Genomic DNA, 15,252 nt, shown 5'->3' with positions numbered 1-15,252 from the left:
TTCGGAAGAAAAGAAAAACTGAACAGAGAGTCACGCGAAAGCGCGACTGGAGGTGTGCCTTTGGCACAAATTGGTCTACGCGACCGCGTCGCTGACGCGTCCACGTCAAGTGGGCAAAATGCCTTCCACGCGTCCGCGTCACCCACGCAAACGCGTGCCTCAAAATCGACATAAAAATGGTGTATGGCCGAAAGTTGAGCTAGAATTGGGCTGGACTCGTGCTTGTAGCACAAGCCCTACCACGCGAACGCGTACCCCACGCATTCGCGCCGTTCTTTAAAACAAGGCCAACCACGCGATCGCGTCCACCACGCGATCGCGTCACCCAAAGTTTTGGCAAAATAAGTTTTTCACCAGAGAGTTGCGCGGCCGCAAGGCTGCACTCGCGCTGAAGGCATGAATCACTTCACGCGAACGCGTGACCCACGCATTCGCGTCATTTCATAGAAGCGCTATCCACGCGAACGCGTCACTCACGCGTCTGCGTCACCAGCGGCGCACAGCTTATCTAAATCAGCCAAATATCTTATCTTTTTCTTCCCCATATCTAAATCTTTTCTTTCCCTTCTTATTTCTTTCTTCCTCCTTTCTTACTTTCTTTTTTTTTCATTGGTGTTAAAATTCTCTTTTTCAACTATTGCATCTTTTCTTGAATTATTCTAGTACTTCATGACTTATTTTATTCTAATTGGGTATTATTATTCATAAGTCAATGCTAATTTTTATAATACTGATATTCCTTTTGCATTGATATGCACTTACTCTATCTTGCATTACCCACACTCTCTTTCCCATTGTTGCAACTTTTTGCACTATTGATATGCCATGTGCTTTTATTATTTTCTCACTTGCATGTTGTAAGCTACCATGTAATTGAGACCTTTATTATTTGGCATTAACACCCATATTTTATTTATGTTCCTATCTTTATGTTTGGGTTACTTTCCTTCCTTTTTTCTATTCTTTCAGGATGGCCACCACGAAGAGAAAGGAAGAACTTCTATATGGGGAGACAGGCTAGTCAATCTCACAATCTATAGAGAAAGGCATCAGTTGGAGCAGCTCGTCCACTTGTACATCTTAGCATGCACCGAGGACGGTGCAATCTTTAAGTGTGGAGAGGTCGATACCGATATCCACGGGTTAGTTATTCTCTTCTCAACACCAATATTCTATTTTCTTTGTTTGTTCATTGTTGCATTGCATAATAGATTGCATGTGTAGTTGATTGTTTGCATTTAAGTACTACTTGGTTGAAAAATAATAAGTTTCTTTTTAAGACCCTATTTTTGAAAATTTTCACTAATTTAAATTAAAAAAATTATTAACATTTTCTATGTGTTAAATTTGTTTGGAAGTTATATTTAGAACATGGTTTTTCACAACCTGTGAGATTTGAGCTTAATTGCATGGTTACATTATTTAACCATAATATTTTATTCTTGTATGTTTTCTTCTCTATGATTGTAATCTTTATTTTGTTCCAATCTATATGTCCATTGTTTAGTATATTTACATGCCTGCATGTGATTGAGGCCATTACTTATTTTTGCTCACTTATCCCAAATAAGCCTACCCTTTTATGTCACCCTTGTTAGCCACTTTGAGCTTTTTAAATTTCCTTCTGTTTTATAACCACATTACTAGCCTTAAGCAGAAAAACAAAATAAAAATTCCAAATTGAATCCTTGGTTAGCTTAAGATAGATATTGTGTATAATTTAAGTGTGGGGAATTTTATGGGAACATGGGATGATAGGAAAAAGTAGGGAATTAAATTGAATAAGTTATTTGAAAATTTGGGAAGCATGCTCATGTGAAATCAAAATAATTAAATTACCATGTGCATTGATAAAAAAAATAAAATATATATATATTACCCCAAATGCAAAATAAAAAGAATCAATGCACATGGGACAAAATTCAAAAAAATAACTTTGATACATGAGCATGTAATACAAAAGTGGGAAAAATTTGGGTAGCTAGGTAAAGCATTTTAAATTATATAAAGTATGTCTATGTTAGGAGAGATCTTAGACTAATCAAGGATTCACTTTGTTAGCTCACTTAGCCTTATATATATATATATATATATATATATATATATATATATATATATATATATATATATATATATATATATATATACCTTTACCTCAGCCCCATTACAACCCTGACAAGACCTCATGATGTTTGCACTGGTATACTAAATATTTGTTGATTGGTTAGATGAAGAACAAAGTTTAGAAAGCATGATTACAGAAGAGTATAGTGAATTACCATATACACTAGAGAGACTAGAGTGATATACACTACCAGTGAGGGTTCAGTGCTTGATTATATGTTCCCTGCTTTCATGAACTATCTTCTTACAAGTTTACTTGCTTTTTATTGTATGATTTGAATTAGTGGAATTTGGTTTATGTTTGTCTTGGAGAACTTATTTATTTTTAACCAAGTGGTAGAATCATTTTAGCATATAGTTGCATTCACATTCATAGGTTGTATTCTACGAGTCTTGCTTTTCCCTACTCATTTATTTTATCTCCTTGAGCTTAGCATGAGGACATGCTAATGTTTAAGTGTGGGGAGTTTGATAAACCATTATTTTATGGTTTATATTGTGTTTAATTGAGTGATTTTATCAAGCTTTTCACCCACTTATTCATATGATTAGCATGTATTTACAATTCCTTCCCAAATTGTTCTATGATTAAAAACTTGCTTCCTAAAGATCTTTTAATTGTATATTTTTATTCTTCTTTATATCATTCGATTTCGTGATATGTGTGTTAAGTGTTTCAAGCCTCATAGGGTAGAAATGGCTGAGAGAATGGAGGGGAAGTTTGCAAAAATGGAAGGAACACAAGAAATTGAGGAGATGTCCAGCGAAAAGCGACGCGGGCGCATGGCTCACGCAATCGCGCGAAATGGAGAAAAACGCAGTGACGCGCTCGCGTACCTGACGCGACCGCGTGGATTGGAAGCTGCACGAGTGACGCGAATGCGTGAATGACGCGCACGCGTGGCACGAAAAATGCTGAGTGACGCGAACGCGTGACTGACGCGTACGCGTGACATGCGCGATCTGCAAAAATTACAGAATACGCTGAAGACGGTTTTAGGCCGCATTTAGACCTAGATTTTAGCCCAGGAACGTAGATTAAAGTCAGGAACATGCAGGGATACTTCAGATCAGATCAAAATTCACTTTTCATAATTTAGATGTAGTTTTTAGAGAGAGAGGTTCTCTCCTCTCTCTTAGGATTAGGATTAAGATTCCTCTTAAAGGACTTAGGAATATTTTTATCTTCTTCATCACAGGTTCAATGTTCTTTTTATTTATTTTCTCTTTTATTTGTTTATGAACTTTTTATGTTAGGATTTTCTTAATTAATATAATTTGAATTATTTCAGACTCATGATTGCTTCCCTTTATTTATATAAATAATTTAGATTTTTTTCTTTTGGCTTTGGTTGATTAATTGGTAACTCTTGAGTTGTCAAACTCATCGTGATTGATAATTAATATCTTTGCTGATTGATTTAGATTCCTATAACTCTAGTCTTTCCTCAGGAGTTGACTAGGACTTTAGGTGTTAAATTAATTTGTCCACTTAACTGACCTTCATAGTTAGAGATTGACTTAGTGGTAGCAAAAATATAATTCTCATCACCATTGATAAGGATAACTAGGATAGGACTTCCAGTTCTCATACCTTGCCAAGAGTTTTATTAGTTATTAATTTATTAATTCCCTACAACCTATTTCTCTTGTTCAAACCTTTTTCAAAACCCCGAAATATACATTTGCATAACCAATAATAATTCATGCTTCCCTGCAATTCCTTGAGAAGACGACGCAAGGTTTAAATACTTCGGTTATCAATTTCAAAGGGGTTTGTTACTTGTGACAACCAAAACGTTTATACGAAAGGATTTTCTGTTGGTTTAGAAGCTATACTTACAACGCGATTATATTTTTATATTTCTTTACCGATAGAAAATCCGTTCGTCAATAGTCATGGACAAGAGCATTTTTCAGTCATGGACCAAAGATGGACAACATTTGTAACAACAGCCGTAAGGTATTTAACTCAAGAATCAAGGAGTTCAGAGTGAAGCCAATTATAACACTACTGGAGGAGGTTCGGATATTTGCAATGAGGTCAATTGCCAAAAATAAAGTCAAATTGTCTCATCATATTAGCAAACTACCCCCAATCCAACAAAGTCGGCTGTAGAAGATCAAGAAAGACTCGCAAAAATGGACACCTATATGGTGTGGAGATGATGGCCATCAAAGGTTTGAAATTCACGGTTGGCCTACTAACATGGCAGTTGGTTTAAGCAAAGCATCTGCACTTGTAGATTCTGGCAGATAATAGGTCCAACTTGATATCTTAATTAACATTTTTAACGTATGGCATTTAAGAGTTATAGATTATGACTAATTAAAATTTGAATATGTAGGCATGCCGTGTGTCCATGCATGTGCAGCAGTTTCAAGGATAAATAAAAATTCTGAAGACTTTTGTCATCATTGGTTGACTATGGAGGCATATAGGGCTACATACATGCATTCCCTAAATCCAATACCGGGTGAGAAATCATGGAAAAAATCTGAATACAACAGACCTTAAGCACCTAAAACTAGTAGAAGGCCAGAAAACTTTAAGAAGAAAAGGAGAAAGGACGGTGATGAGGAGCCTTCGAGCAGTAAGAAGTCTAAAACTGCAACAAAGTTAAAGAGAATCTACAAAGAATTTATTTGTACCTACTGCGTTGTTAAAAGACACACTAAAAGAAGTTGTGCTCATAGAAAAGCTGATGATATTACAAGTGCTCTTGCTGCAGCAACAGCAGTTGTTGTAGCTAAATCCAAATCCAAAGATGGAGCTAATGCAAATGCACCCGATGATGCTGCCACAACTGCTGGTATACAAACTGTGGATGCTCCACAGGCTTCGGAGATTGACATCACCCAACCCACTGTTTCACAGCCACAAATTATAGAGTAGGTACCATTATATAACACACTAATTAATTACATTTAGAAAAATATCATGTGTTTATTCATCATCTATCAAATATTTCTAATTACATGTAGGTGCCTCCACCTCCACCTCCACTCACAAGGCTGGATAAGCTGCCGCATAAAAGAAGAGCAACTCCCGGTGTGAAACCTATGCAAGGAGCTAGTTCTGAGACAGCGTCAAAGTTTACTGAATTTATGAAGTTTGTCCTCACTCCAGACTTCAAAGCACCAAGGAAGAAATAAAGATTAAATTATGTTGTCTTTTGTGGATGAATTGATAAATGTAATCTAAAGTGTGTGTTTTGAAGTTATTTTGTGGCTGTTTTGTAACTAAAATTTGCATCAGTGGTTGTTTATGCCTTTTGTCATGTCTTATATAGGGCTTTGTTTTGGAACCTTTTAAATAGCCTTTTTGTTTTGTGACTGTAATGATGACATTCTAGACATCACTCTTGGTTTATCATGTGTTACAATGGTCATTGGCATGACTATGGTTGACCTATGAAATCAGATTCAAGGTTTATTATTATAACTTATTTTGCAATTTAGAGATTTGGTAGATAAATTACAAGTTAGTTTGTTATTGATATTTGCAGATTTGTAATCAGTCTCTTGTTTATTCTTACCATTTTATTTTTATAGGTTTAGTGACAACTTTTAATTTACAGAATCATACATATTTGTAATATCCTTACTGAATTTGTAGGTTTAGTCAAAACTTACAATTTACAAAACATATTTGTATTGAAAAAAACATAATTTTAGTGACATTAATTCAATTTTATTCATCACTTTCCTATACCCAAGGCATAGCCAACGGCTACAACTACAAAAAAATCAAGAAAAAAAACTCAAAATACTATTCATACTTTTAAAATCCTAATTTCAGCTTCTATTGCACTAATCTTTCAACCCACGTTCATCTTCCAATGCTCAATACAATTTTCAGTTTCATGTCTGCCAGTCATATCTTTTTCTTTCACGCCATTTGTCCACACAAAAAGTCTACACCATCTATTTCCAGAGGTTTATCACAACAAGAACCACAAAATAAATTATGCATGTATTACAAAAAAAAAAGATGTAAATTCAAGAAAGAAGCAATTTAAGAACTCACATAGTTTGGACATCCAAAAATAGTCTCTCTGGATTTGCTTCCAACGAAAAACAGGACGCATTCTACAACCACACCAGTGTGAAACCTTTCCAGATCTAGCTCGATTTGAATTCCTGTTCAAACTTCCATTTGAATGAGATTTGTTACAGCTTCTGGATCCTTGACTGGTGCTCCTCCTCATCTTCTCCAACATCCAAACAACGATATCAATTTGGGAATTTGGCACTTGTTAAGGTTTTATATTCATTAAAAAAGGGGCTAAATTAAGTCTAAAAAATTTTTTCCTATGTCAGCAACGTTTAATAAGGTCACCTGTCAACTCCACGTGTCACTTAACGTTCCAGATATGCGTGCCATTAACGGAGATTAACAGAAGGGCTAACGTGAGTCATTTATTCGAATTTGGGGATTCAAATTGAGTCAATTGAAATTTTGGAGGTTAGTCTGTCTCCAAATTTTAGGGACCATTTTGAGTATTAACTCATTTAATTACTTTGTTGGTCTCTATAGTTTTGCACCATTTTCAATTAAGTCTTTGTACCTTTTTTTCTTTTAATGGGGTCCTTACACTAAATTTTTTTTCAATTAAATCCCTCTTGACAATAATTGACTTAATTTTATAGGGACCCAACTAAAAAAAATATTACAGGGACCCAAATAAAAGAAAAAAAAGGTGTAAAGACCCAATTAAAAAAAATTTGGTGCAAAGACTCGATCAAAAGAAAAAAAAAATTATAGAGACCTAATTAAAAATTTAGCGAAACTATAGGAACTTACAGAGTAATTAGACCAATTTTTAAAATTGTTCGCCTAGCCTTCCTCAATATTAGTAATGAGAATAACAAAAAGAAATAATGCCATTAAAATCTTCAGAAAGAGTTTGCAGTTATGTTGGTGCAAATCAACGATGGCTTGGCTTCTTAATTAATTATCTTCCTTTGGCCTAAATTCAATTCCTTCAATGATGAGACCACTCTTTAGGACACCAGCCTCAGTTTCCACAACACTCATTTGAACTTGTTCATCTTCTGTGCTCGAAACAAAAAACACCCCAAACTCAATCTCCAGCCAGGGATTACCTCTTAGATTTGGAAGCTGCCGTACCCCGTCTGATTCTGGATCAAGAATCACATTCTTGGTGCTAGCCTCACCACCTAGCATGCCTATTGATAACTCCACAGGACAGTCTTGAAATCCAATTCTGTCTTCCTCCATACTGAACACAAGATAAGCTGCATAGTGAGTATTTGGGGTTAGGACAAGGGTACTCAACACCCCGCGAATCTCAAGCCACCACACATGTTCCAGTCGAGCAACTTCTGAGAACCTGTGTATATATTGAAGTTGCAAAGATTGGTAGATTTCCAAACAAAGCAGAGTAATTATGTTTCATGGTAAAGTAGTATGATTTGACAAATGAGAAAGTGACATGTTAGTTAACATTAAATGAGTTTGATCAATTAAAAAATAGTACTCTACTTTTCTTTTTAAATGGTTTATGGTCATATTTCATCATGAAATATAAAAATACTAAGACTGTGTTTGGTTGTTGTCTCAAATTATGAAGACATAGACACAAATACACAAGAGTACATAGACACAAAAATTCAGCCTAACAAACACTAATCTCCATCAATCCAAACAAAGAATGAGCTATCACCCCATCCACGAAAAAGAACACCACAAATAAACTTAAATTCCAAATTCAATATTTATAAATAATTTTTTAATATCATCCCAATTGAATAATACAAACAGATTCAAAATTTCTATTTAAAAACAATTCAAACAAATACAAATTAAATCTGAGGTAGAACAAGGCACAGAGTAGAAGAAAGAAAAGAAAGAGGTAAAGAAGGATGAAAAGAAGATGAAGATGAGGAGAGGTGGAAGAAGGGCAGGACCCACGAGAAAAGACCAGACCTATAGTGAGATCTGTGGTTGCTTCCGCTGTAGATATGTAGTTGCTGCCGCTACTAGAGAGAGGAAGAACAAAATGAGAGAGCGGGGGAGGGGAGGACGCGACGAAGGAGGAGAGCGTCTCCATCATTATGGCAGTTGCCGCTACCGCTGTTGATGCTGACCGAAGGGTGAGGCAAAGGGACCTTCTCCTTAACTGTGACGCCACCAAGGAGAAGACAAACAGCGCCGCCAGAGAGAGGATGGAGATCAATGCCGTCGAAGCCCAAAGTCGGGAAACAATAGTGTACAGAGTATGGAGGCTAGAAAGAGAGAGGAAATGAAGAATGGATGAAGAATGGGGAATTAAGTTAAAGATGCTACAGATATGAATGGAATTACAAAAATAAAGGGATAAAATTGTAAAAATTTCAGTGTCTCAAACTAAAAATTAATGTCTCAACTAGTTGGAGAGACACAGAATATATGTTTTTTGTGGATATCTCTCTGTAAGCGTGTCTCTTGTTTCTGTGTCTCACAGTCCAAACAAAGAACGCGTTCTATCATGTCTCTGTTTTTGGCATGCACAGACATCAACCAACCAGTGCCTAAATGACCATAGAAAGCACAGCAAAGTATGTATGGTTCCATTTGTTTATAGGCAGGGGACACTGAGCCAGAGATATAGAGACATAAAATTATGTTTGACAAATGAAACATGTATAAAGACATTGTATCTAGAGACATTGAATTAGTGTATTTTGTATCCATCTTAACAGGAAGGAGACATAGACACAACTTATTTTTTATTTTTTCTTTCATTATTCTTATTAATTTTTCATAATAATATTTTTTATTATTATATTTTTCTTCTCAAATTTTTTGAATGAAAAAAAAAAACTTTCATAATTATTCTAGTTTATTACCAAACAAAATACAAGCACACTAATTTTTGTATCTCTATTCTTTATGTCTTATTCTTCGTGTCTTGTCTTATTTTGAACAACTAAGAATTATATTGAGATGTGTCTTTGAAACAGGTATGATAAATTGAGAATTAAAGAATTATAGAGAATTTGAAGGACAATTTTACACAGAAAAAAGATATAAGAGGAGAATTCTAATTCAACATCACATAGATTGTGTAAATACATCCCCTCTTCCCTCTATCTCGATTACTTTTAAAGACAGGAATACAACGAAATTATGCCCGAAGACATCATCTTGTTCTTCTCTCAGAACACATTTTTATGTCTCTAGGTCATTAGAAGATAATACAATTATTAATTGACCCTTCATACAAATTCCCTGTTGTTTTTTTCAGGGATCAGCTTCTAATTTTTAAACACCAAATTGATGCATGTGATTGATTTTTAAGAGATCATTTTGATCATTAATCCAATTTTTTCCCCTCTACTTGCAATGGGATTAAGTTAGGATCTTTAGGTCCATTCATGTTACATTATTCAAAAATAAAAGAAAAAAATAAAATAAAATAAGGAAAACAATTTCAAGGGATGACCTGGACTCTTCCAAGGGTATCCATTGCCAGTATCGCGGAGTGTCACCCCAAACAATGGTCAGAGCTCTAGCAGCTAGCATGTAGCACTTTTTCCCACTCTTTTTGTCCAATTGAAAGCTCTGCAGTCAAAATATTGTGCATATTTACATAAGTAAAGCTTTTATTATAATTAAAAACGTTTTATCCCCGTATTTTTTGCTAAACATAGAGGGGGATTTCTTTACAAGCAAGAAGCAGTCACATATAAAACTGCAACACTCTTTTTAGGTCCAAATAATATCAAAATTAAGGGTTTGATTGTGACAAGTGAAAAAGCAAATAGATCTGATAGAAAAGGAAAGCCTTAAAAGCTGAAAAGCATACGAGTTAAAAAGAGTGCACCTGGACGGCAACCAGCATCGTTAAAACTTAAAAACAAGCAAAGGATTCTTGCGATATTTGAACGTAAAATTAAACACTGATATGATGAATTGATGGTAACTTAATGGAATTGCATATTAGAATTAAAGGGGGAAAATGATTAGGAGTTCCCTGGCTCTATTGATTAGCATAGCGAAGATGACAAAAGGAAGAAGAAATTACCATTTTACCCTGGTCGATGACGATTGGGCTATCGGAGAGGGCGAGATAGAGGGATTTATTGGAAGTAGAGAGTGTGATCAAGGAAGAGTGAGATTGAGAGTGGGAAACGAGGGAAACGACATCGGAAGGGAGGAAACGACCCCAGACATAGTCAGAATCAGCGGCGGATTTGAAGAGCTTGGAAACGGCGCAGAGCCTGCATGCGTCTTTGGGCGTGGTGCGAGCAATAATGTTCGCGATGCATCCCTCCGGCAACTCCATTTTTTTTTTGTCAAGTCGCTTAGTTAGTTGCCATAGATAGATATTGGTAGTAGTACTGTAGTACTCTCAAATTTATATAAAATAAGTTTCTCTATTATTTTTTCATTTTTAAATACCAATAAATACTTTTCATAAATTATTGAAATTTTTCATTTTGGATTACAAGTAATTAATTATTAACTAATCTAATATAAAATATTTCCTATAAATAAAATTTATATGTATATTAAATAATAGTACTCCATTCATTTCAGATTAAATGTGTCTTATTAGTTGTGTAGAAATATGAAGACAATCATTTAATTTTATTAAAAATAGAAATAATAAAAAAAAGAAAAATCAAAATATGTTTAATATTATTTTTTTAACTAAATAACTATTTTGATCCTTTAAATTTACGCGATTATTTGTTTTGGTATTAGAAATTTAAAGTTATCTATAATGATCTTTTAGATTTAGGTTTGGACACTAATTTAATCTTTTGATCCTTTCTGACAATGACTTAACAAATGGAATAGTAAAGTAATATCTTCTCTACCGCGATAGACACTGTAACAGTTAATTGACGCAGCAAAATTCGTATTTAGACCCAATATGATCCTTTAAACCCTAATTTCTTTCATTATTTATCTTGAGTTCGATTCTTCTTCAACCTCCTTTCTCTTGTTTTTGTGTTCCTCTTTATTTTCTTGTTATTGTTTTTTTTTTTCTTGTTGAATCTTTATTATTCATCGCTAGTATTTGAAGCACCAAGATAGGTGGTACAAGTAATGCAGCATGAAGTTTTATTTACTCTCCTTCAAGTAGTAATTGGGTCAGGTCACAAAACCAGAGCAGAAGTGTAAAGGTGCCGAAATGGTGTGAGTGCGATTGTCGTTCAGTTCTACGATGGTTTGGAATAGAATCAAATCCAAACAAATCATTATTTAGATGTCCTAATGATAATATAAGTTAAGGGTTTTGCTACTGTGTCAAAGAAAGATTCTTTCTACATATATATAAGTTGCGTGTCTTATTTAAAAATTTGACAGTTGTCCAGTATAAAAATATGTGTTAGATTAACAATTTCATGAAGATTCTAAAAAACTGTGATCGCAGAAATGATAGATCCTATATATTTTTTTAATCAATCTACAATGAAATCTATAAAGAGTGCTAATGATTAAAATTAAGAAATGATTTTTTATGGAAAATTATTTAGTAAATTTAACATAGTGAATCATAAAAATATTTGATAATTGCATGTTAATGAAAATTTATTTCACACACAATACATAAATCTAGAAATTTTAAGTTATAGTTACAGATATAGAATATATCATAAAATAAATTTTAATGTATTTATCTTCATTATTGGTAAATTAATAGGTATTATACGCACTTTTAATTTATATTATTATACAATACCAAACCTTTCACCTCCATATTATGTATTTTATAGATTATATAATAATTATTTAATTAATTAACAAAAAGGGACCAAAATTGAATTCAAATAATAAAATTAATAATGATAATGTAACACTTGTCCATAATTAGTCTCTATCAATATAATTGTACATTATTTTTTATCATAATTAAATTCTCAATTAAAATAAATTTTTAGATATCTAAATCCTAAACACTAAAATTATACACCATAAAACTTTATACTCTAAATTTTAAATTCTACGCCTTAAAACCATAAATCCTAAATAAAAAAAAAAACCCTAAATCTTAAATTCTATACCCTAAACTACAAACTTTAAATCATAAACTCTAAATTCTAAACCATAAATCTTAAATCATAAATCCTAATTTTAAAACTCAAACTCGAAACCCTAAACTATACTCACCACATACAGAAATTTTCAACCCTAACTTCTAAGATACCAAACTCTAAATCTTAAATCATAATATACCCTAATCACTATATATTCTATGTCCTTATTCTAAATCCTACACACTTATCAATATCCCTCCACCCCTTAATCACTAAACGCTAATGAAGTGAGTTTTTTATATATGTGGAGAAAATTAAATTTTATGTCTTATTGTACATTTCTTCTTCTCTTATTCGCGTGATTAATTTTATCACAAAATCAAAAAAAAGATATTCAAAGACATAGTAATGTGTTGTGTGTATATAATTTCACTACTACTTTTATTAGTGACATCTTATTTTTTTCATAAATTAATTTTAAAATTATATTTAATTTTGATTTTGATTTTGCTGTAATATTACATTATTGACAGGCTATTGTTTAAATAAGTATTTAACTTATATGTTATTATTTAAATAATTATTTTAGTTTCTGTTACGGCCTGGCCCAAAAGGAACATGGGCTTACCCGACCCACTAAGCACTCGATCCGGACGGTCGGCTGTGAGGCACTCGTTCGCTGACCCGAACACGCGTCCAGAACAGCTAGCCGCCACAGCTGTACAAGGAAGCTTCGAGGAAAGTAGGTTCAACCCTTGTGGGACCCACTTCTGACATAGTATATAAGGGGAGGGTCCTATCCCTCCCCCAAGATACGTAATACACCACTCTACCCCTTTCTCGCCTGCACACTCTACTGATTTGGGCGTCGGAGTGTCTTTGCAGGTGACACCCCCTTCGCACCGAGAGCTCGGAACGTCGGTCCACCAGTCTCATCTTTGCAACCCGATCCCAGGCTGCACCCCACCGGATCAACCGAGAACCACTCTGAACCGTTCGGTACCTGAGATACCGCACATTGGCGCCGTCTGTAGGGACACCCTGAATGGAGATCGTGCAAGGTCCAGGAGACCATGGCCACGCGGTGGGCCTCCAGGGGGCAGCCTCCGTTGCCTCTCCCCGCGAGCGGTTAAGGTCCCCTCCACGACGAACCGAGCCGCAGTCAAGAGCCCATGAAAGACGCCCCTTCGGGGGAACGGGTAGCGACAACGCCAGGATAATGCAGGAACTGCGCTATAGGGGACAGAACCTGGAGCGCCAACTAGCAGACCAAGAGCATCATCGACAGATTTCTGACCCCGACTACTCTCAATCTCCCGAGAGTCGGGGAAGAACCTCCCACCGAAGTAGTCGCTCCCGACGTACTCCCGTCTCGAGATCGGAATCGGAAAGTAGCCGGGAGGAACGGAACACCCTATGAGGCGAAATGACACAATCATATACGCCCAAGGTAAGCGGGCAGGCACCATGAGGCGAGACCGCGAAAGTGAAGAATAGAGACCTAGCGGAACACGGTGACCCGTAATCATGGGCGCCACCCCATTCCATCATTCCATCCTCGAAGTCCGATTGCCAAAGCACTTTGACTAACCAACGAACATGAGGTATGACGGAACTCAAGACTCGCAGGAGCACCTCACGGCCTTCGAGGCCAGAATGAACCTGGAGGGAGTGGGAGACGAAGTAAGATGCCGCACCTTCCCGGTCACCCTAGCAGGCCCTGCAATACGGTGGTTCAATAGCCTCCCCTAGGGCTCCGTGGTCAGCTTCTCAGATATCAGTCGCGCCTTCTTAGCACAATTCACCACCAGGATCGCGAAGGCAAAACACCCGATCAATCTACTCGGTGTCACTCAGAAAATCGGCGAGACGACCAGGAAGTACTTAGATCGCTTCAACGACGAATGCTTGGAGATCGAGGGGTTAACCGATTCAGTGGCCAGTCTCTGCCTGACGAACGGGCTCCTTAACGAGGACTTCAGAAAGCACCTCACCATAAAGCCAGTCTGGACGATACAAGAAATCCAAACGGTGGCCCGCGAATACATTAATGACGAGGAGGTCAGTCGAGTTGTGGCTGCCAACAAGCGGCAACCCTCCTACACTCAACCCACGCAGCACGGCAACGGAGAAAGACAGAAGGAGCACGCCAGAGACAGCGGACCGAGCAAGGCACCCAGACCGTTTCCTCGTATTGGAAAATTCACCAACTACACTCTTCTCGCCCTCCCCATCATAGAAGTTTATCAACAAATAGCTGAAAAGGGAATCTTGTCAAAGCCCCGACCTCTGAAGGACCGAACTAGGGGGAACAAAAGCCTCTACTATGATTACCATAAGGGCTATGGACACAAAACGCAAGACTACTTCGACCTGAAGGACGCACTGGAACAAGCAATTAGGGACGGAAAACTAGCCGAATTCTCCCACCTCATCAGAGAACCGAGAAGACGAAATCGCGACCACGATGGGGAAGACAAGACCCGAACGGTGAAGCAATGGCAGGAGCTAAGGGACGACGACCACGGCCTTACCGTAGTGAATGTAGTAACCGTGAGAAACACGGCCCCAAGGTCGAGATCGGCGCACAAAAAAGACGCCAAAGTACTGGCAATCTCCTCCTCATCTTCGCGAACCCCCAAAAGTGCCCCACCCATTTCTTTCGGTCCGGAAGACCAATGATTCGACGAGATCCTGGAAAGTCCCCCATGTCATCACGGCCAGGGTCAGAACCGGTCTCGTCAAACGAATCCTTATAGACACAGGGGCAGACTCGAACATTATGTTCCGCAACGTGTTCGACGCATTAGGCCTGTGGGATGCTGACCTAACAACTCACCTGGACGGTGTCGTAGGGCTAGGTGATCACTTCATCAAGCCAGACGGGATAATCTCCTTACCAATCTCCGTGGGGCAAGGACAGGGAAGGAGATCGGTAATGGCTGAGTTCGTAGTTCTGAGGGACTCCACGACCTACAACATCATCCTAGGGAGGAAGACCATCAACGATGTTGGGGGAGTAATCAGTACAAAGCTGCTAGTGATGAAGTTTGTCACGGATGACGGATCTGTGGGATCCATTAAAGGAGAATTAGAAATGGCAGTCGCTTGCGACAATGCCAGCCTCTCCTT

At 36.9% G+C, this 15,252-nt stretch overlaps 2 protein-coding genes across 2 annotated transcripts; one reads left to right on the top strand and one right to left on the bottom strand.

Moving 5' to 3' along the window:
- Positions 1-6,526: 6,526 nt before the first annotated feature.
- On the bottom strand, positions 6,527-10,448 carry LOC130960339 (putative F-box protein PP2-B12). The gene is made up of 3 exons (XM_057885720.1): positions 10,158-10,448; positions 9,576-9,694; positions 6,527-7,481 (listed from the first exon to the last, which is right to left on the bottom strand). Exons 1-3 carry the CDS (start codon positions 10,416-10,418, stop codon positions 7,079-7,081), a joined length of 783 nt encoding a protein of 260 aa, XP_057741703.1. The 5' UTR covers positions 10,419-10,448; the 3' UTR covers positions 6,527-7,078.
- Positions 10,449-13,719: 3,271 nt separating this feature from the next.
- On the top strand, positions 13,720-14,802 carry LOC130962751 (uncharacterized). The gene is made up of 2 exons (XM_057888921.1): positions 13,720-13,803; positions 13,873-14,802. The coding sequence occupies exons 1-2, from the start codon at positions 13,720-13,722 to the stop codon at positions 14,800-14,802; spliced, it is 1,014 nt and encodes a 337-aa protein (XP_057744904.1).
- Positions 14,803-15,252: the final 450 nt, after the last annotated feature.

Source organism: Arachis stenosperma, chromosome 2, assembly GCF_014773155.1.
Source record: "Arachis stenosperma cultivar V10309 chromosome 2, arast.V10309.gnm1.PFL2, whole genome shotgun sequence".
NCBI classification, from domain to species: Eukaryota; Viridiplantae; Streptophyta; class Magnoliopsida; order Fabales; family Fabaceae; genus Arachis; species Arachis stenosperma.
The sequence above is the reverse complement of the archived record's forward strand: the minus strand, read 5'-3'. Positions and strand labels throughout refer to the sequence as shown.